Source organism: Canis lupus, chromosome 4 (genome assembly GCF_048164855.1).
Source record: "Canis lupus baileyi chromosome 4, mCanLup2.hap1, whole genome shotgun sequence".
Taxonomy (NCBI): Eukaryota; Metazoa; Chordata; class Mammalia; order Carnivora; family Canidae; genus Canis; species Canis lupus.
Window position 1 is genome coordinate 59,390,555 of NC_132841.1, and position 22,147 is coordinate 59,412,701.

Consider the following 22,147-nt stretch of genomic DNA (forward strand, 5'->3'; position numbering starts at 1 on the left):
GGGATGACAAAGCAAGACACTTCCATTCATTGGGTGGCTCAGGGTACCACCCACTGCATCTTCGACATGGCCCAGTGAGGGAGGTGCTATGATAGGGCCCACTTTACAGATGGGTTGAATATCCTGCCCCAGTCGGAAAGATTTGAACCGGAGTCTGGACTTTTCAGCCCCTGCTCTTACACTGACCTGGGAATCCAGCACCGGTGGGAATTGGAAAGTGTGGGTCTCCAGGCTTCTGGAGTCCACAAACCCTCTGGGTTTGACAAGCCCAATGCACAGCACAGACGTGGGCATTGTGGAAAGAGCCAAAAGATGGAGCTTAACCACCAGATGGCTCTGTTTGAGCAGAAAGTCACAGGCCTTTGCTCAAGACCAAGGAGGGGTCTGGTCTTAAGCAATATGGTTGGAAGAGCATGAAGACTGGAATTTCCACTAACCTCACAGTAAGACTGTGAGCCTGTCCCTGCTCCCTAGGGCCTCATGTTCACCTTCTGTAGAGTGAAGAATTGGGGCTAGATGGGATCCAAGCTCTGGTGTACCAACTGTGCCCAGTGACCACAGCCCACTGTCTGGTCTCCAAAGACTACGGAAGCTCTGGGTGCTGATGTAAATTCTACTCCATAAGCCACATTTGAGGCCCTGGACTCATCACAAAGTGGTTACAACTAAAGCCTCTGCAGCCAGACTGCCCAGGTTCAAATCCTGGATCTGTGCTTACTAGAGGATGAGGGGAGGCACACTTCCTCATCCCTCTTTGCCTCAGTTTCTTTTTCTCTTAAAGCAGAATGATATCCACCAGCCTCAGAGGATGGAGGGTGAGTGTTAGGTGAGTTCATTCTTCACACAAAGCACAAGGACAGTGCATGGTGCTGGGTGAGCACTCAATAAATGTCAGCCATTGTGATGTTCTTCAAGCCTGGGGCTCTGAATCAAACTTAATGAAGTTCATGGCAGGGAATGGAAGAGTCCAGGAGAAAAGAAAAAACAGACAATAAAGGCAGTCTGAGGTTATGCTACTGAAAAGCCATAAACCAGGCCAGCATTTCCCAGAGGATGCTCTGTGAAATAAAGGGCTTTGTGATCAAACCAGCTGGGGAACAAATCTCACCAGGTTGCTCTACTGCAGGACTTCTAAGGGCCTTCAATTTCTTGGCCCATAAAATCTTCTTTTGGTGGCAGAGCATCCTGCTGCATTAATGCATGAAAGAACACATGGTGGGAACCCTTCGCCTGGACCAGGCTCCTCCCTACACCAAGCACAGGGCCCCGTGCACAGGGGTGCCCACAAATGTCTGGGGACACATGGGCACCCGTCAGCGGACACGGGCCACTTCTGACCCACCCCTGCTCCTCTCCCAGCTCATGCCAACCAAGAACCTGCTTTAGGATCTGTTCACTTACTGTTACTTCTGCCTGGAAAGCCCTTTGCACAGAGAGCCATGCGGCTCCTCATCGCACATCATTCCAGTCACTTTGTCAAAGACATCCTTCTTGGCTAGCAAAAACAGTGTCAACTGCCCATACCCATCACTCCCTATGCCCTTTCCCAACTTTATTCCTTCTTGTACTTATCACCACTTGCCACATGGTATGTTTACTTGTTCACACTGTCTGTCACCCACTCCACCCCACTGCACTGAAATGTCAGCTCCGTGACAAGAGTGACTCTGCACTCTCTGATTACCATTCTGTCTCTGGTACCTAGCAAAGGACTTGGAACACAATAAGCACATAGTAAATATTTGCTGAATGAAGAAACAAATGTCTCCAGGCACCTACCTAGAGTCCCTACCACCCATCTTGAAGATGAGAGTCCTCTGGTCAGAGCCTCTAGATTCCCCGATCCAGCTGTTCCAACCTTCTCCTCCCCATGGACAGCTTCTCCATGACACTTTCAGCAAAGACTCTGATCCCAGCAGTCATTATGGGTGCCCCACAGAGCCCAGAGCAGCTTACCTGCTGTTGGGATTCCTCTCTCCTCTTTCTTCCAATGCAACACGGCTCTGTTCAGGAAATCCATAAATGCCACAGCCCACCATAGCCAAGAGGAAAGAGTCTGGGATCCAGAGCCCAGACTAAGTCTGAGTTCAAATCATGGCTCTCCCACTTAAAGGCTACCTAGCCTCAAATACGTAACCTTCCTAAGCCTTGGTTTTCCCGTCTGCAAAATGAGGACACACCCTGTCCCTTAGGAAGACTGCCATGACAATTAAGGGACCAAGCCTCTCCTAGCTCACACCCATTCCCAGGGCTTCCTTTAGGCGTGTGACTATTGTGTGCCAAGTCCCATGCATAGCAGGCAATCCGCCTGCCGTGCACTTTATGCCATGCATAAAAACTAATATTTAAAAAGCACTTATTAGACATCAGGCGTGTGTGTTCCAAGCGCTTTACACATACTCATCCACTGACCCTTCACGACAATCCTAGGAGGTAGGCGCTACCATTATACCCATTTCACAGATGGGAAAAGTCAGACACTTGGCTATAGAGTGTAGAAATGGGACTCAGAATCAGCCAGAGCTATGAACCGCTTGGGGACCCCAGCCCTGTGTACCTTGAAGAAGCCGATGATGCCCACGCCGTAGGCCACACAGTACTTGTCCAGCAGCTCCCGGTTCCAGGCGTCCAGGTTGACGTACTTGAGGATGTTCTCATAGATGATGAGGGCGAAGCGGCCACGGCCCTTGTCGGTGAGCGTGGGCATATCGCCCTTGCCCGGCGCGATCTCCGTGCGGTACTTGAAGCGGCTGGACTCCAGGATGGCCACGACCTCCTGGCCCAGCTGGGAGTAGAGGCTCTCCACAAACACCAGCACCAGCGGGTCCGTGCGGGAGGGGGCGGCCGCCTGCATGGGCTTGAGCGGCAGCAGGCGGCTGGGGGCCACGGGGGGCGGGTCCCCACAGTCAGGCTCGGGGGCGTCCGCCGAGGGCTCCAGGCCCCGCTTCCAGCCATACAGGTAGTAGGCCGAGACAAAAACGCTGAAGAGGCAGAAGACGAACAGCAGGAAAAGGACAGCCTGCGGGGACACGTGCCGACACAGCCTCCGGAGGCGCGCCAGGGCGGGCATCCTGGCCCCCGAGACCTCGGCCGCCGGGGGCCCGCCTGCCCTGGCCACCCCCAGGCCCCACGCAGGAGGAGACACCAGAGTCGTCCACTGGCCAACAAATTCACAGACGCTTAGCAAGCACGGCCCTCGGTGGGCAGCAGGAGGGGAAGATCCGGGCCCCCGGCCCTTCCTCCCAGCCAGGGGCACAGTCCGCAGGCCGGTCGCGCTCCTTCCTTCCTCCGCGCCCCTTTATGTCACCATGGCAAAGCCCCACGTGGTCCTGTGCACAGCAGAAGTGCCCCCAGGGCGTCAGGGCCTCCTGAGGGTGCTGGGCAGCGGGCTGAAGGACTCTGGGCAGGCCCGGGGATGCCACATGCCGCTCACTCAGTGGGGCCCTCGGGGCCAAGGCTGTGGAGAGAAGAGGAGAGCCACAGGTGAAAAGTTGGAGTGTGGGCTTTCCAGGGGGTCCGCCGACTGTGGACACACAGGACCTGAGCTCACGAGTCCATGCTCAAGTACTGCTGCCCAGCCTGTGTGATTTCACACAAGCTTCACATGATCTCTCTGAGCCTCAGTTTCCCTACTTGTGAAAAAGGGCTGACAATAGTACCTGCCTCGCAAGAGGTTCGGGGCTTATGTCCCTACCTCTAAGGCGTATGATGTGTATAAATCACTTAGAGCGATACCAAGCATATGGTGTCTATGACGGTGGTTGTTATTTATTATAATTATCAGAGTCCAAGACTAGGCCAAGCAAATCCCAGGTCCAGAGAGGACAAAGTGAAACAAACCTTTGCAAGGCCTGGGAGCTAGAGGTGGAATTCTAAATTGCAGCTGAACACCCCACCCTTGCCGTCTCCTCCTCTCTCACAGTGCTTTCCCACACATTTCTCTCTCTGAATGGGCCAAGCAGCCTCATCAGGCAGCCAGAACTTGGGGTTCCTGGGTCCTGCTCAGCCCCATCCCCCACCCAGAGCAGGCCACCTGTATTGGTTTCACTGGGGAGTAAATGAAGACTGCACCCCACATCCACTATACTAAGGCCCCAGTTTCCTCACCCCAAATAGCAGCCCCCAGTCTCCCTTACATGAGTGCTGGAGGCTAGCAGGAGAGAGAGAGGGATGGGGACAGGGACAGAAGGCACGAGGGTCTGGGCAGGCACAGCCAGGAAGACAATGGAAGCCTCAGACCCAGACCTGGGGGTGAAGATTTTGAAAATCCCTCCCAGGCCCAAGATCCAGTGCACTGAGTGTTGGCGCAACATACCAGAGACCCAAAACTGCACTTCTAAGAACTTATTATCCTAGAGGTTGTAACTCCAGAAGTGTGTAATGATTTCCCCACAAGAATCCAAATCCCAATGCTGTTTATAATAGCGAATGCTCAACAACAGGAGATTGTCCTTAGCAATTATGATGCAAGTACCAGATTAGAATCCCCGGCAGCTGCTTACAACTTTTACAAGATATGGAAGAAGGACATTTACTGACATAGAAATATAATTGCCATACATGTTGTTAAAGTAGAAAACATTTATTTATTTATTTATTTTTAAATCTTATTCATTTATTCATGAGAGACACACAGAGAGAGAGAGAGAGAGAGGCAGAGACACAGGCGGAGGGAGAAGCAGGCTCCATGCAGGGAGCCCGATGTGGGACTCGATCCAGGGACTCCAGGATCACACCCTGGGCCGAAGGCGGCACTAAACCGCTGAGCTACACAGGGATCCCCGTAGAAAACATTTATAAAACAGAATGCATGGTTATATTTCTGCTTAAAATTGTTATGCATAAGCTAGAAACTGGTTTTAAATCCAAACAACAACAAAACTCCAAAACGTTAAAAATTATCATATCTGAATGATTTTTATTTTCTTCTTCTTGTTTCCTAGATTTTCTACCATAATCATTTACTATTTTTGTGAAAATAAGGAAACAAATGTTTTTAAAAGACATGCTCAGGGGCACTGGATGGCTCAGTCAGTTAAGTATCTGCCTTCAGCTCAGGGCATGATCCCAGGGTCCTGGGATTGAGCCCCATGTCCAGCTCCCTGTTCAGTAGGGAGTCTGCTTCTCTCTCTCCCTCTACCACTCTCCCTGCTCATGCTCTCTCTTTTTCTCCCTCTCTCTGCCAAATAAATAAAATCTTAAAAAAAAAAAAAAAAAAAAAAAGATGTGCTCAGAAGCAAGAGGCAGGAGTGTGAAATGAGATGAGGATATGTCTCAGATACCAGTGCTGCTCCCAGTTCTGCCAATGACATGTTATGTGATGAGGAGCACGCCCTAACCCCTCTGGGCTTCCAGCCTGTTTGGGAGGAGCTTGGGCCAGACAATCTCAGGGGGCTCTTCCGCTGCTGCTATTCTTCAATTCAGTCCTTACTATGTATGTGCCAGCACATGGGGAACCCAAGGCAGCCAAGAAAACAAGCACCTACAATGCAGCGGGACGAATGTGATAGTGGGGGAAGGGCATTTGAGAGAATTCAGGGGCACTTAACACTGTTGTAAGTTGGGAAGCTCACGGAAACTTCCTGGAGGAAGTGGTACCTGAACTGACCAGAAGAACAAGTGCTAGTTGGCCAGGCGTAGGAATGGGGAAGGGTACATGCCTCAACTTGGAGATAAGGGACTGCGCAGAGCTTTCCAGGGACTCCTTGCAATTCTAGCTGAGAGCAGGGCAAGAAGGGACAGGTTTCCTGGCCGGAGGCTGGAGGGTTGAGGTGACAGGCCTGTTTATTCCCAGGTTGCAACTGCAGTCCTATTTCCCACTGATAAGGGTAGCCCTCTGCCCTGTGGCCATAGTGAGCCCCACCTCTTGGCCTTGGGGCTAGGACCTGATCACAGTGGGTAGAGGGGTACAGCCACCTGGATGATGCCCTGTCTGCCATGCCTGGGGGCACCTGGCCACTCCGGCCACCCAACCGTGCTTCCCCTGCAGGCCTGGGTGCTGTGATCACTGGCCCTTGGTCGATTGCATTAACAGACTTTTACTGTTAATGATGCAACCAGCAGTCTCAGGCATCTGGGGGTCATAGACCCCTGTGGGACTCTGACAACATTTTCCTATAAAAAATATTCATATATGCTGGAAAATCTTGAAACAATTTCAAGGAGTCCAGATTTCATGCCCTCAAACCCACCCATGAACCTAAAGCCCTACATTAAGAAAGCCTTATGGTTACACAAAGACCAGAAGCTGGCAGCTTTATTCAAACCCAAGCACCACCTCCCAGGAGCCATGTGATCTTGGGCAGGTTATCTAACTTCTCAGTGCCCCCAATTTCCTAATCTGTAAAACAGCAAAGTTTGACATGCTCCCAGAGTTCTGAAAATTAAATGAGTTGATACATATAAAGCACACAGACCATGTCTGGCACCCAGCACCGCATGAGGGTCAGCCACAGTGTGGGTAATAACTGAGCCCAGAAAGCACGGTCAAGCCAACTCCAGGCTCTCTCTCTAATCTCTGACAGCCAGTCCTCAGAATCCCAAATCGCCGTTTTCAGAGGCCGTGGCCTTTGCCCAGAGATGGACAGAGGAGCAGGAACCAGATGGTTAGAGGCCAGAAGGCCAGGGAGAAAGCCATGGCAAAGCCTGGGCTCAGGAGAGGGTAAAGGGAGAAAGAGAGTGGGCCAACTAGCCCCAGGCCCCAGAGAAGGTTAAAAAATACTCTGGGGTGGGGTGGGGGGCAGGCAAGATGCTGCTTCTTGTACAAAGTGCCAGCCACCAGCGTGCTGGCTAGAGGAGCCTCCAGCACTGCCCGCCCTCTGCCCCTGCAGCCCCCTTGAAGGCCTAGAGGCAGCCATTCAAGACCCTCCACACCCACCTGCATTCCAGAGCTCCTGTACTCAAGGATGGAAAACTGGGGGGCTTCTAATCCCCCTGGAGCCACCAAGTCCTCCAGGACGGCTGGAGGCTGAGGCCTCGACGCCCCCCGCCCCCCGCCCTGCTGCCCTGGGCCTGCCTGACTCTTGCCGACTTTGCCAGCAGTTTTCCTAAACTCCAGCCTCGCCCAACCAGTCACCAATCTTGGTCATGCATTTAGGCCTTTGCTAAGGAACTTCCCATTGCCGGAATGCCTCCCCCTCCCCCTTGGGACACTTACTCATCCTCCAAGACCCCAGTTCCAGTGTCATCACCTCTCTGAAGTCATCCCCATCCACCCATTCCTCAGGCTTCTACTGGCCCCATCCCCACTCCATAGCTCAGGATGGGAAAGTCAGGACCCCTCCCCCCCCAGGCTAAAACAGAACGCAAATGTGCATTCTTTGGCTTGCACAGCATTTTTCTTAAATTTGAGATTAGTTATCGATATTTCAAAATCAGGAGATTTCACATAAAAGTTAGAACTTCTAACTTTTCTTTAAAAAGAACATGTTCGGTTGACACTGGGCACACATCCTCACAGGCCAGCACTGACTGAGGCATGTATTCTCCAGTTAACATGGTCCCACAGTCGACCTCCTTCCTTCATTTGGCTTCCCGCCCAGTCCCTGGGTGCACCTGAGCATGAGGTCCACGCACCATAGACTTGAGGTGTTTCTATACACAGCTCCGCACCCTAGCCTTCAGGTCCCAGGGCGGGACCAGGACTTATTGACCTCTGCCGGGGCAGGCCCTGCCTGGCACCTGGTGCACAGAGGCCCTCCACAAATACTAATTTCATTCCTTCTCCTTCCCCACATGCCTGGGTGCCCCAAAGGGCAGGGACAAGTCTGATTCATCGTGGAAGCCCCGCCGATCTCCCCAGGCAGAGGTCGTCCTAATTGAGTACTCAGGATATGAATGAATCATAATGAGTTGTTATTACTCCCAATTTACAGATAAGAAGACTGAGGCTGCAAAGTGAAATGCCTTGACACAGTCACACAGGAAACCGCTAAATCTTGACTCAAATAGGTTTCCTTCCTAACTTCAAATTTGGTCTTTTATTCCTCCACAGGGAGCCCCTCCAAGGGGGCAGCTATAATAAAAATAGTATCAGTGATACCATTATAATCATCATCATTGTTATTTTCACTGCTACATGTATCAAGCACTTACCACCAGGCTGGCACTGGGTTTATTTAACACTTTTACACACCTTACCTCATTTAAGCCTTATAACTACTACTGTCACTATTTACATTTACAGTTGAGGAAAATGAGGCTCAGAGAGGTTAAAGCACCTGCCCAAAATCACACAGCTAGCCTGTGGCAGAACTGAAATTTGAACCTAGACTCCAGGAGAGAGGCAGCTCCAGAGCCTGGCAGGGACACCTTGGCTCTGGCAGGGGAGAGCAGGAGGGGGCCTCAGCCACCAAGGCCTCTAGCCCTCGGCCAGGCTCCCACTGCGCTCTCCCAGCCCTAGGATCAGCTCTCCCTGCCAAGGTGCTGGGGATAATGAATGAGATGCTCTTGTCGTCATGGAGATGCCATGGCAACGCTGCACTTTCGGGAAATACCACGGTAACTGTGGCCACTGCTCTGGAGTTGAAAGTCACTCCCTACCCCCCCACCCCCCCCACCCCAAAATGCTCTGCTTCCCTCACCATCCTCTCTAAAACCTAAAGAGAAAGGAGGAAGAGGCCAAGGGCCTTCCAAAGACCAAGCTGTCTAGAAATCAAGACTGGGAAGAGGGTCTAGCTCTGCCCTGGATGAAAAGGTGTACCCCAGGAGTGAGACCGGGAGCTCTCTGAGGCTGAGCTTCCTGTGCCTTTCCTGGTGTGGTGCACCCAATAACCAGCTCTCATGTACTTGGTACCCACTACATGCAGCAGGCCTCCAGTGAAGGGCTGCGCATGCCATTCTATTGCATCCCAACCATCTGAGAGGTAGCAGTGTGCTAGCTGCTAGCGGTACGGTAAAGGGCTGAGACTGGAGCCAGCCTGCCTGGGCTTGAACCTTGCCTCCATTATTTACCAGCCTTGTGATCTTTGAGCAAATCCCTCAACCTCTCTGAGTCTTGATTTCCCCAGATGTGAAACAGGCTTTATACTGCTTATCCATCTCACATGGCTGCTGCTGAAACTAAAAGAGGTGGTGTGTGTAAAAGGGCTCAGGGCCTGGCATATGGTGCTATGGGCTAATGAAATGATTAGCCATTTAACAGATTTGGAAACTGAGGCTTGGGAAGCAACTGCCCCAACGCCACGTATCAAATTCACAGTGGATCCAGACTACACTAGAGGCTGGGAGCAAGCAGACAGCCTGCTCCCCGTCCCCTCATTCTGTACTTAGTGAGCACCACTAGGCACCAAGCATGGCACTGGGCACTAAAGATGGGTGAGGCTTTCACAGGTCGCGAGGTTTTGTCTCTGGTGTGATGCTGCTGCAGGGTATATGTGGGAAGGTTCCTACAGCCCTTCGTACTCACCGAGGCCAGATTTTCTTTCCCGTCTGGGGCATCCCTGACACTGTCCCCATATCCCCATACTTACATGCACACGAATGCACAGGCAAACTCACACGGTGCTGACCTGTTCAAGCAGTGTCATCACAGCCATCTGGGCCACAGGCGCAAGTATGGAGTGGGAAGCAAACAGTCTCAAAAGTCTGTGAATGGGCACCGGGGCTTGGGGGAGGAGGGGTGGCTGCGGGCCCAGGCGCTGGGAGCCCCACGTGCGATCCCAGGGCCACTCCCCACAGCTGACCCAGCCCCTCCCAGCCGGTCACACCCCCAGCACAATCACACCACCACCCACCACCCAGCCACACCCCACAACCGCCCAGCTCCACCAGCCACCCTGCCTCAGACTGCCCCACCCTCCACGTACGGGCGCAGCGAAGAAAATCCTCCACATTTGCTTCCCAGCTGTGCAGGAGTTTCTCCAGCCCAATTACACCCCTGGGAGGCCGAACCAGAAGCAAATCCCTTCCTCTGCTGGAATTCACTGCACACCCCATCCCCCACAGGCCCGCAGTGCTGCCTGGCTGAGGGCCAAGCTGCTGCCCATCAGTCACCCCGGAGTCCAGGGCTGCCACCAAGGGACTGTCGGCAGTCTGGCTCAGAGTCTCAGGGTTGCAGAGTGTGCAGTCCACCCTGCAGTGAGCCGGTGGAGGCCCTGAGAGCCCGAGAGAGAAAAGGATCCCCTGCCCCCACCCCCACCTACTTTGACCCATTTTCTTGTCCATTAAAACCCTGCCCAACCTCCCCCAAGGCCAGCCTCAGCCTGGAGTTGGACTCTGCTGTATTTCAAAGTCCTAGGCAAGCTCTCCTGCTCGGTGTCCCACCGTGGGACGCCGCATGCATGTTGCCAGATGCCAGCTGCTCTCGCAAGGAGAACACTGGTCCCCCAACTTCACCAAAAGCTCTCCAAAGCAGAAGGGATCTCCTACCTGATGGCAGGTGCCCAAGAGAGATGTGCGCCTGCCAATTACCTTCCCCTTTTTGGATCTGCTATGAGAAATCAGCAGGCTAAATGCATTAGTAATATGAACTTCGATTTATTGGACACAATAGGTCTGTACCACGTGCTATTTAACCCTTACCACAGCACCATGACCTACCTTCCTCTCATGTTACAGATGAGGACAGTGAGGCCCAGAGGGGGCCTGCAACTTGGCCCAGCTCACAGAGCTAACGAGTGGGTGACTGGGATCTTACACAGGCCACCCAGCTCCAGAGCCTGGGCTCGTCATTTTGTGAGCGACGCGGGCCCTCTGCGTTCACCTGGCATGCTATCACATACCACTGCTCCGCACACCCCACTCTCTGCTCCCTTTGAATGATGTTCTTTCTGTTTTCATCCATTTTATGTGTGCTTTAACATCAAAAGCAGCCTCTCCTGATCCATCTTGGAAGAAGACTCACAAATCATCCGTCAATCAACAAGCAAACAAAGCATAAAGTCCTGGTTTACTCCCAGATTCCCAACCTGGGATTTGTTCTGGGTTTCCCAGCAGGGAATGCTCAACCAAAAAAAAAAAAAAACCCTCAGGAACTTAGACCCCACTTATTGAGAATTTGTCTTTCCTCCAACAGAGCCTGAGTTGAGAGTTTACCTTTGCACCAGCTCTGAAGAAAGGGTTTACCGAGCAAACAAACAAGACAGCTTGTGGGGAGGGGCAGAGTTAGGAACAAGGCAGGTCAGGACCAGCTGCCCTCCAGTCCCACCGAAGCTCCTAACACAGACCATGGTGGATAGGCCCATCACAGAGCATGCTCCTCTCTAGCCCATGAAGCTTCCCCAAATAGGGCTCTCTCCACTCAACCCCCAAATCCATCTATGACAGAGTCAGATCCATTCCTATTTTTCTTAGGCTCAGATCATAGGCAGTCAAAAGGAATGGAATGATATTTCCTTGCAAATATCATAACTTAAAAAAAACAAAACAAATATCATAACCTCCCTCGCTGACAGCAGCCAGCACTGGCTGAGCTCCTGGTAACTCACCAGCCCCATGCTGGGACTGTGTTGAGAGCTTTCCCTGATCTATCACACCCAATTCTCACACCCTGAGAATATATGTCACTAATATATGCACTTTACAGAAGGAGAAACCTCGGCTCAGAGAGAGCAAGCAGCTGACTGAAGGTCACACAGCTGGGCAGAAGCAGAGCTTCGGATGACCCTGAGCCAGCCCACCTCGGAGCCACTGTTGGTAACCCCTATATGGTCCTTATGCCCAGCATTCCACACCATTCTTAACCCAGGTCTGTGGCCTAGAGCATGTCCAGAGGAAGGCTTCCTGCAGATGACCAGCCCCAGCTGCCTAAACACAGGCTGACGCAATTTCTCCACGGATGGGAAAGCCTTCACTGGCAGAGAAGGATAGCACAGGTTCCCAGAAAGGCAAGATCTCAGCCAGAAGGTCTTTACCCTCCCTTGCCCCAGGGCCTCTGGCATCTCTGACAAGCAGGTGTCCACATGAGAAAGGGGGCTGCCTCCCTGCCCAGGTAAAGTCTCCATGTGAAGCAAGAAGAGACAGAGGCAGGAGTGAGAGCAAGAAATAGGAGATCTCAACTTCGAGAGCAAATCGAACGATAACTGACCAGCATGCCTCATGGGGCTGGTGCACTCCAGGTACCATGTATTCACCATTTCTTCCCAATAAAGTAGAAACAAGCTTATCGGGATCCCTGGGTGGCGCAGCGGTTTGGTGCCTGCCTTTGGCCCAGGGCACGATCCTGGAGACCCGGGATCGAATCCCACATCGGGCTCCCGGTGCATGGAGCCTGCTTCTCCCTCTGCCTGTGTCTCTGCCTCTCTCTCTCTCTCTTTCTCTCTCTGTGTGACTATCATAAATAAATAAAAATTAAAAAAAAAAGAAAGAAACAAGCTTATCATGCCCTAACACCTGCCCTGCCCCCGCTGCCACCCCCACAGAGGAGCTGGGCAATGCCAGCCAGCCCCTGCCCCCATACCATCCTTCCACATACCTACCCCAGGTCACTGGGTGTCCCCCTTGAGAGATTCCAAGAAGCAGGCATTCTCAGGAGGCCTCCATCTCCTTGATACAAAAGCCAAAATCTGGTTCATTTCAGGTCATGACCCCAGAGCCCTGGGATCAAGTCCCACATCTGGCTCCCTGTGGGGAGCCTGCTTCTCCCTCTGCCTATGTCTCTGCCTCTGTGTGTGGGTTTCTCATGAATAAATAAATATTTTTTTTAAAAAAAGCTTAAAAAAAAAAGAAGCCAAAATCCAAGTAGGCCTGGAGTCCATATCCATGTCCCAGCCACTCCACCCGCTCCCTATGTGCCTCTGGATGAGACCTTTCCCTACATCTAGCCTCTATTTCCTCAACTGGACAATGAGCGGTTGGACCAGATCAGAAGTTTATGACCTCCTGGGGTTACAGAACCCTATGAAAATCTATAAAAGCTCTTAGTGAGCTCCCCACAGACAAATACCACATTCCAAACAAATTCAGGGTGGCTGTGTCCGGCCCCCACCATATGACAAATTAAAAACCTGTGAACTTTCTAGGGGTCCTTCTGGCTTTGACAAGCTGTGGCTTTCACAGTCTAGACAGGATCAAAGTCATGAATGTGACTTCTGAGCACCCTGGGACCTCACCATTCCAGTTACCTCAAAGGCCCTACGGTAAATCTTTAACTCTCAGAACTGTTGGCTTCCGGCCAGTTCACAGACTTGCTCAGCCCAAAAGAAGCTACAAGAGAAACTGAGACCTTCCTTCCCATCTCTCAGCCACCACCTCCTTCTACTCCACCAGGAATCTGCAGGGTCCATCCTGAGCCATCTCTCTCGGGCGGCCCCAGGGGCTAGGACACTTGAGGAACCTGCTCCTGGTCCCAAAGGCAGACAGGACCTGGTGCCAGGCTTGGGGGCCAGGCTGCCCCCACCCCAGCACCCCTGGACCCCTCCCCCAGGTGGCTGTGAGCACGCAGGCACTACAGGCACACACACACGTCCAGGCAGACCTGGGAGGACTGGACAGGAAGGAGGGGACTAGGGGCCATGGTCAGAGGGTATGGGATGGCCAGGGAGAGAATGACAAGACCCACCAGACTTCCGGCAGCTGCGCTGGGCTCCGCTTCCCTTCACTGCATCCCTTTAATGGCTACACACTCTTCACTTAACGCAGCCGCACCTAATCCCAGAGCTAGGACAAATGGCATTACTCTCAGCCGAGTTCCCTCCCCAGAAGGGAGGGAGGGAGGGAGGGGAGGCCCTAGGGCACCCTGAGCCACCAATGGAGATCCCTCCCAGAAGCCTCCAGGCACCTCACTGACATGTTCCTTGCTGCAGGCCACCAGCCCCTCCCTCCTGGACTTAGGAAAGAGGATGTCCAGCCCGACTCTGCCCTACACCCAGGGGCCCCACCGCAGGCAGAGGCCCCCCGCCTGGAGGCGCCTTCCACGGAAGGGGAGAAAGCACGTCCCTGACCTTCGTGCTGATGGGCCCTCTAGATGCTCTCAAGAAAGGCTGCCACCAGCGTCAGAGGAGCCCACAGCGCCTGCAAGACCTTCTAGTTGCAGCTCTGCATGACTGCCTATGTGATCCAAACAAGGTGCTCCCCACTCCAGACCTCAGTGTCCCCCGCACGTCCTGAGAAGAACAGAAAGAAGGCCTGACATCCTCTACCGAGGCCAAGCTGGTGGTCAAAGCGTTGTGACGCTGGCTTCTGAGCCCTGGCCCCATCCCAACTCAGTGCTTGGGTCCTTCCCATTGCCCTGTTCAGCAGAGGAGGAAAAGGGGTAACTGCCAGAATGTGAAAGGCAGAGAAGCCATGCCGGTGTGTTGAGGTGTTGGGTTAAAAGGGCCTGATGTAGCCCAGAAAGGAGAAGCAACCAGGCCATGGTCACACACGCAGCTGGAAAGGGCCAGGCTCACTCTTCAGCAGCGTGTGCAAGACCATCCACTTGCAAGGGTACTTGCCTTTTTAGATGACACCAATGAAAGCACAAAACAACTTGCTAATAGCAGAATTTCAGGCCCCCACAGTTGTAGTACGGAAGAAAGACGGAGTTTCCTTATGTGTGGGCCTGGGGCTGGAGACCGAGCTGATGGTCTGAGTCCCCTCATGTCACAATACAAGGGTGGCCCAGGACCCTTGCAGCCCTGAGTAACTCCTGAGAACTTCTGCAAGGAGTAAAGGTCTTGGCTACTCCTTCACAGCCACCTAAGGCCCAGCCAGCAGGCCCAGCAGTGGTGATGGGGAAGCTGCCCCATACAGACGCCCCAAGACAAGGCTGCCCATAAGACAGGAAAGCCTTACGGAAACCGAAAAGGCTCGAGGCTCCATGGCCAGAGAGGAGGGAAGCTGGATGTGTTGGCGGCAACAAAAAGGAAGGGAAAGCTTTGAGTCACTTAGAGCTGCAGAAGCTCCCTAATCTCCTGGAGGCCTGGTGGGCACAGTGCGGGCCTGCTGAGGCCAGGGAGGCTTCACTCAGGGCACGCATGAAAGTGGCCTCATCCCTCTAGACTTGCTGGGGCTTGTCACCACAACAGGAGCCCACCGCCAGCATGCATTATGTGTGAGGGGCTCACCATGCTTACAGGGAAGCACAGCTGGCAGGGAAAGGGGCAGGAGGTGGGGGGAGGCAGGTGGGAGGGCCTCACTTTCTCTGGAACACAGACACTAGAGAGCACAGACAGAGCAAAAAGCACCGGTGACCTACTTATTACAGATTCCTTTTAAAGGGGCCCAAGGGGCTGCAGCAAGACGTTTAAAAGGTGCCTCGTAGGTGCTCCTGCACTTCCAAGGCTTGGGGATCAGTTCCTAGGGTGAGCAGACTGGGGGTCCAGGCCTAAACCTGGCTAGTGAGGCAGCAGGCACAAACCATAAGGAGGCAGCCCTTCCCAGGTGTTGCCGTGTACCTGCCCAGTGCTGAGAGTGAGCACCATCTCCTAGGGGCACCTGAGACTGAGGGCTCCCTAAAGTGTGCCTCTAGGTGCCTCACTTGCCTCACCCCAGGCTCAGCTGTCCTCTAACCTGCTAGTGACCTCAACCAAGCACCTGCTCCTTTCCAGGACTTACTTTGTTCACCAGAAAAATGGATGGTGCCAGATGACTCCAAAGGGCCCTCCTAGCTCCGAGCTAGGCAGCTGACCCCTGCAGCTCATCCCTAGAACTGGGCACGATGGCCCCCACTCCTTGCCATCCATAAACCCATCAGTCCCCACGCTCCAGGCAGAAGACACATTCTACAACCCCCCTGTATCACCACACGCTGGGCCCTTTGCTAGATGATTGGCGTCCACTTCGTTAGGCCTTCATCTGACAAGTATGGAAACTGAGGCTCACAGAACTCCAGCAACTTGCTAAGGTTCCCTGTGGGGGGGGAAGTGCTCAGCTGAGATTTGAACCAGTGTCTGGCTGTAATCCTACATTCCACGGCATCGGCCACAGATAACCCAAAACCCAGTAGGGCCTGGGAGATGCCATCAGGTCTTTGCACCTCCCACGTCTCTGAGTGTGCGATGGTGAGGCTAATGTGAAAGGCAAGCCGGTCCGGGGCCAGGAACAGGCAAGCAGGGAGGGGAAGCCGGTGTGGGCGCTGAGCATTTGCAGACCGACCAGCCTCTAGCCAAGCCAGTTGTCCACCACCGTGGCTGCAGTGCCTTCATCACCAACAGCACACCTCAGCCACTGCCACGCCATTTATAAATCACTACACAGATGCAAAGCTCTTCCACAGCCATCACTTTACTGTTACATGAAAATCTTTTAAGAACATAGTGGGCATTTCTTCGGCCTTTCTCAAATGAGAGAAAAGTCAGGTTCCCAGAGGAGTGACGTCACCAAATGCACATGGTGAGGCAGTATTTGAGAATGAACTTGGAGCCCACATCTCTGCCTCCTGGTCCAGAGCTTTGTCCTCCTCCCATGCCCTTGACTTCCAGTTCAACCAGCACTTACAGCAATGACCAGTTTTGAGAGCTTACTCTGTGTAGGGATTATATCCAGCACTTCACATACTATCTCATTTAATCATCCTCCTAAACTAAGTACTACTGGGTTCATTTCACAGAGACACTAAGACTTGGAAATGTGGATATCTTGCCCCAGGTCCCCATGCTAGGAAGGGACAGAGCTTGGCTCTGGGGCCAGAGCTCAGAATGTCTGAGCAACTGCTGCTCTGTCTAGGACTCGAGGGGAAAGGAGACCAGACACACTCAAACAGCATGTGCGCCTGGCAGGTTACAGCAAGAGTATGATAATAGGAAGACAAACAAAGCTCTCAGAGAGCCCACAAGACAGAGGCTGTTACAAACATCCGGGCAGGAGGCCAGGAGTCTAAGCAAAGGACATGGGAACAGAGGGAGGTGACAGATAGTAGGAAGGCGGCCTTGTGAGACCTTGGTCAAGTGCCTTGCTCTCTCTGGATCTCAATTTACCGGCTGTTAAGAAAAGTCCCTGGACTATCTCCAGAGCCCCCCTCCATCCCCCAAAACACTTGGACCCTGGGAAAACAAGCAATGCCTGGCTGCGAGCCCTGGGGTCTCTGAAATGTCCTTGGCCCTCCTGGCATGGCTCAACTGCTGAGAAACAGGCCTGCAAAAGCCCAGGGCCCAGCCGGCATGCCTGGGCACCAGTGAAGTGTGGGTCTTGAGGGGGCCACATTCCTCTGCCCGTTGTCAACCTCTCCACGGCTCCACTGGAACAAGTACCACCCAGCCTGGACCTAGCCCAGAAACTGAGGGCACAGTCAAGTGCCCCGTGGAATGCCACTCCAGGCCTGCCCTGCCCCCACTGGCTCTGTGCAGAGCCCTATATGTAACTCAAGTCCCCTCAATGTCACCTGTCCCTCAAAGCCCCGCATTTACATTCCCTAAGGTCAGCCACTGGGATGTACAGACAAGAGAACCTGTAGGAGAACTTATGGGAAATCATCACTTCATCCCCAAGGGTCCCTATGCAAGGTGGAGGCTGCTCATGCCAAGTCCGTGAAGACCCTCAGCCAGAGAAGGGCAGGCAAGTCCAGTAGGGCCTGCCCTTAGTTCTCACTCTGGCAGGTAGAAGGGATCAGGGACTTACCAAGAGGACTCAGGCCAAGTCTCTACACTCACAGCTGCCCTCAAATCACATCTGTAACATGCTGATACTCAGTGACCTTCCATGGCTCCTGCTGCCACCAGGCAAAACCCCTTAACCTGACCAACTACATAGGTCACTATTACTAAGAGCCTGTTAACAGGGTATGGGAAGTGCCAGGGCCTTTGCTAAGTGTTTTGTACGAACTTTCTCATTTAACTCTCACTGCAACGCTGACACAGATGGTTGGCCCATTTTCACAAGTGAGAATATTAAGGCTCAGAGAGATCACATCACTGGCCCAGAGTCTCACAGCCAAGGGGCAGAGCATGGATTCACAGCCATACCTGGACTCCAGGCCCAAGTTCTAAACCACTGTGCGATACGGCATCCCCAAGTACACTTGCCCCCCCTCAGAACCCTGGGGCCAGCTCAACCCTTCTGTGTACGAGAGTGGAAACCAAGGCACAGAGTAAAAGCTCTCTCTATTGGCAGCAGAGCCAAGGCAAAGCCTGAGGCCTCCGGGGCTCCCCTCCACGCCCCACAAGAGCCACACTGGGCAGAAAGACTGGGACCACCATGACAATGAGTCCTCAGAATCTGCCTTTTCCCTCAAAATAGAAAAGCAGGAGCAGGTTTGCAAAGAGAGAAAAGAACAGGAACGGTCCAGGGAACATTTGTTCTTAGAGAACAGATTCTCAGAGTTCAGGAGGGTACCCCTCAGCCCCGTGCAGGATTCGCCCCCTTGACAGCAGGAATATGCAGGCTGGGGACCAATCTCTCCCCAAGCACCCCTCCACTCCAGCCAATGCTCCAACTTAATGCATCTGACCTGAAATCTCCATTTCTTTTCCCAAACCTGTTTGTACTGCAGCCTTTCCTCTAGTCCCTTAGGCCAGAATCCTTGCTGTGGACACCTCCTCCTCTCATCCCCCATGCCTAATCCATCAGCTTATCCTGTAAAATCGATCCAGAATCTGACCTCTGGTTGCCTCCTGCACAGTGGTCACACTGAGCCCTTCCACATCTGTGTAACTGTGGGAGTCTCCAGGCCAGGCATCCTGCTTCCACCTTCCAGTCTCTTCTCAGGTGGTGGCACACTCGATCCTTCCCAGATGTGTGCTGAAGCAAGTGTGACCTCAGCCCCAGCCCTTTGGCAGCTTTGCCTTCACTCATGCTGAACAGCAAAGACCTCTCAAGGGGGCAGAGGGACCTACTGTCTGCCCCTCCATGCTCCCTCCAGCCCCATCTCCTGCCCAGGATGGCTCTTCTTCCCATCCCAGCCACACCAGCCTTTTTCCTGCTCCTCAAACACACTCCACACCTTCCCTGTCACCTTTGTACTGCTGTTCCCTCTGCCTGAAATGCTCTTCCCCAGATACGTGGGGGCTCCCTCTCCCCCCTCCCTCATGGAGCCTGCTGTCTTAGCAGAGGTTTCCACCACCACCAAACACAACAGAACCACTTGCTCAAGTCAGTCCTCTCACCCAACCAAGCTTTATTTTTCTTCCAGGCACCCTTTGCCCCCAGACAAACAGCAAGTATTGAACTAGTATTTGTTGCTCTATTGATTCTATCCCACCACTACTAGACTGTCAGCCCCAAGTCCAAGACAGGGACTTGATCTGTTTTGTTCACTGCCATGTCCCAGGACAAGAAAAAGTGCCTGAATAAAGTAAATGCTTGGAAAAAAAACATAGTTGAATGAGGGACTGTTGCCTCCCTCATCTGAATGCATCTTTTGGTTTCTGCAGCCCCTGGAGACCAGTGTCACTTGGAGGCCAATCACCTGTGCCAGCTGAAACCCTGAGGGTTGTCACATGAACAGTTCCTGGCCAAATCTCCATCCTGTTCTGGGACAACCGACTGCTTGGTCAAGAGCAAGACTTTACCTTGGTCCCTGTCTGGTATCTTTGCCCACCCTTTTGGCCACTGGGGGAGAACTTCGGGCTCTGACAGCTGGGCTCAAGCCGCAGATTCACCCACCAGCAGGAGCAGGGACTCGGCTGCTTGCTCTCCCAGCGCCCCCCACCCCGCCCCCAGTGCTGCTGGGTCCTGGGTCCAGCATCTGACAAAGGTTGTCCCATGTTCTCAGCAAGAGGAGGCGGAGGAGGGCAGCCCAGTGCCACGCCTGCCCTTTTCCTGTTGCAGCAGGGCCATCAGAAGGAAGCTTTGTTTTCAGAATAAAGAGCATGAAGCCCAGTGCCAGGCGGAAACGGGCACCAAGAAGGCTGGCCCATCAGAGACAGTTTAAGGAAAAACAAAACAAAACAAAACAAAACAAAACAAAAAATGGGATGGAGAATGAGGGATAATTTGCACACCCAACCGGTTTCATGCCTCCAGGGTGACTGTGACGATGGTGGCTTCACTTTTCCAGGCCATAGCCTGGAGGTCGACCCAGACAATCAGACGATTGTCTTAGCTGGGTGATCTGGCATTGACCCTGCAGTAGGGACTGAGGAGTGTAGCCTTGCCTGGGAGTCAGATGACCTGAATCTGGGCCTGACTTTCTACACTCTTATGTGCGACACTGGAAGAGTCCCTTCTTCTATGCACCTCAGTTTACCCATCTGTAAGCAGCTTATCCAGGCCTGCACTGAAGCCTTAGATTGCCTGCCATAGGACCACACAGTGGAGTACCCCTCAGCCTGTGGCCAGGCTAGACCTCTAACTACTCTGGGCTCAGGTCCTCCCTGTGGGGCCTGATACCCCAGGTATAGCCCCTGCCCACTCTGACCCAGGCTTCTCCCATGATTACCTGAAATATGTGAAAGCTGTCTGGGCCTGGCCTCACCCCCACCCAGACACTGGCACCTGTGCTCATCCCCTCTGTAATCCTCTCCAAGGATGGTTCATAAGGCCCTTGTAGCCATGACTACCGAAAGGAACCCAGTATGTTAGCACACAGAGGGCAAAAGAGAAAGCCAGAGAGGGAAAGGGGCATGTTGATGCCACACAGCCCAACTGCCACCTGGGGTGTCTTCCCTACCAGCCCTGGGCTTCATGAGTTAAGACAGGGTCCTCAAAACCTATCTACAGAGCCCCACGTCTGAACCTTCTAGGAAGAGAGAGGTTGTACCTTAGACTAAAGGAACCAAAGATGAGGGACAGAGATCTACATGCAGTTTTTATAAGCTTCCCAGTGTTTGCTTGTACCCAGAATAATCACAACCTCTCAGCCAAGACCCTTTCCAGGAGGAGATAGCTTAGCTGGTCTCAGGGATAGTCAGGATTTCAACTGAAAGAGTGAAATAAACTTTGGATGGACAAACAGCTGGACAAAGGAGCTGATGGATAAAGCATGTGCTCTAGGAGCAGAATGAAGCAGAGAAAGGCTCGAAAGGGGGCCCAGTCCAGGAAACACCTGAACTGATGACCATCCCCTTCCCCCTGTCCCCCCCAGGACGTAGAGGTCTGGACTTGGTGCCATCTGGGGGCTGCTGATTCCCCACCTCCCTCCCTCCCCAGACCCCTCCAAGCCCCCTGGGAAAGCAAAACGTGAGACAGAGCTACAGGTGGAGTGTTCCTCTCTGAGGTTATATTGCAGCGTAAGGACAACACTTTCAGTGACTGTTTATCCACAGCTTAAGAAGCTGCCTGGGTCAGTGGCTAAGCAGCCACAGCTTATCTGGGAGGACTCAAGGGCCACAGGGCAGGCTGATCTGGAGCCCTCTATTAAATGGAACCTTTGCAGCTGGGGGGGGGAGGGGGGCACCACTGCCACACCTTCATTCATAAAGTAAACACTTAATTTGCTCCTGCTGTATACACAGGCCTGAGCCTGAGCACAATGCTTCGAGCAGAGATGAGCCAGCCCCCTACCACCCTCCACCATTCTTAAAGAGCTCACAAAGCAGATGGACGAGGAACACCACCATATAACACAGGAGATAAAGCAGTCAGTGCCTTCAGGATAGGGTTACAAACTCAGACGCCCAGACTGCCAAAAAGACCAGGAGAGTGTGCGAAGAGCTCAGACTTGAGGTTTTCCGCTCTGCCAATTTGTGAGGTCAAGCCAGAAATTGGGATTTTTTTAGGTAAAATCTCCTCTTGGCAATTTACCCAAGTTTTGACATGGGCTAAGCAGAACATGCCCATGGGGCAGACGTGGCCTGCCAGTTTGTGGCCTCTGTTTTCTTGAAAGGGACACAGAACATGCTGTGAAGCTCAGTGGAAGCCAACTTCCCGGCAGCTGAAATCTCTGGGGAAGGCTTCAGGGTGTGTGGGGTGGAAGTGGAGAGAAGGATTGGTGTGGGCTGCAGGATAGGGAGGGCAGGGCACTCCTGGGAGGGAATCCTGGGGAGGGGTAGGCTGTCCCCAGGTGGCAGGAGGAGGGGCCACCTGCCCAGCAAACCTCCAGATTAAATCAATTGGCGGTGGCACAGCACAGGTTCGATTTCATCCCTGGAGCTTGAGGAACAGGTCAGCTAATGCAACAGCTCCATCAGAGGAAGAGACAATGGAGGACAAAACGAGGTTAAGAATCGTGTCCTGCCTGGCCAGGCCTGGCTGGTTACATAAGCCTGCCTCAGGATAAAGCCACGTTCAAGGCACCAGGGAGGGCCTGGGTTAGAGAGTCCGGGAAATACAGAGAGGGTTCTCCCTCCCTCCCTATCTACCCCTACTCTCCCACTTTCCTTGCAGCTCCTGGAAAGAACAACAGAGCACAGAG

At 53.1% G+C, this 22,147-nt stretch overlaps 1 protein-coding gene across 3 annotated transcripts in view; it reads right to left on the minus strand.

Moving 5' to 3' along the window:
* NDST1 (N-deacetylase and N-sulfotransferase 1) overlaps positions 1–22,147 on the minus strand; it is a 60,221-nt gene that overhangs the window by 27,752 nt on the left and 10,322 nt on the right. For 2 of the 3 annotated variants that reach the window (XM_072824515.1, XM_072824517.1), the window contains exon 2: positions 2,558–3,457. In XM_072824515.1, coding sequence (XP_072680616.1) covers positions 2,558–3,070 — 513 coding nt within the window. In that variant the 5' untranslated portion in view covers positions 3,071–3,457. Of the gene's footprint in view, positions 1–2,557; positions 3,458–13,498; positions 13,645–22,147 lie in introns of those variants that run through there. The other variant, XM_072824516.1, reaches the window with a different exon arrangement.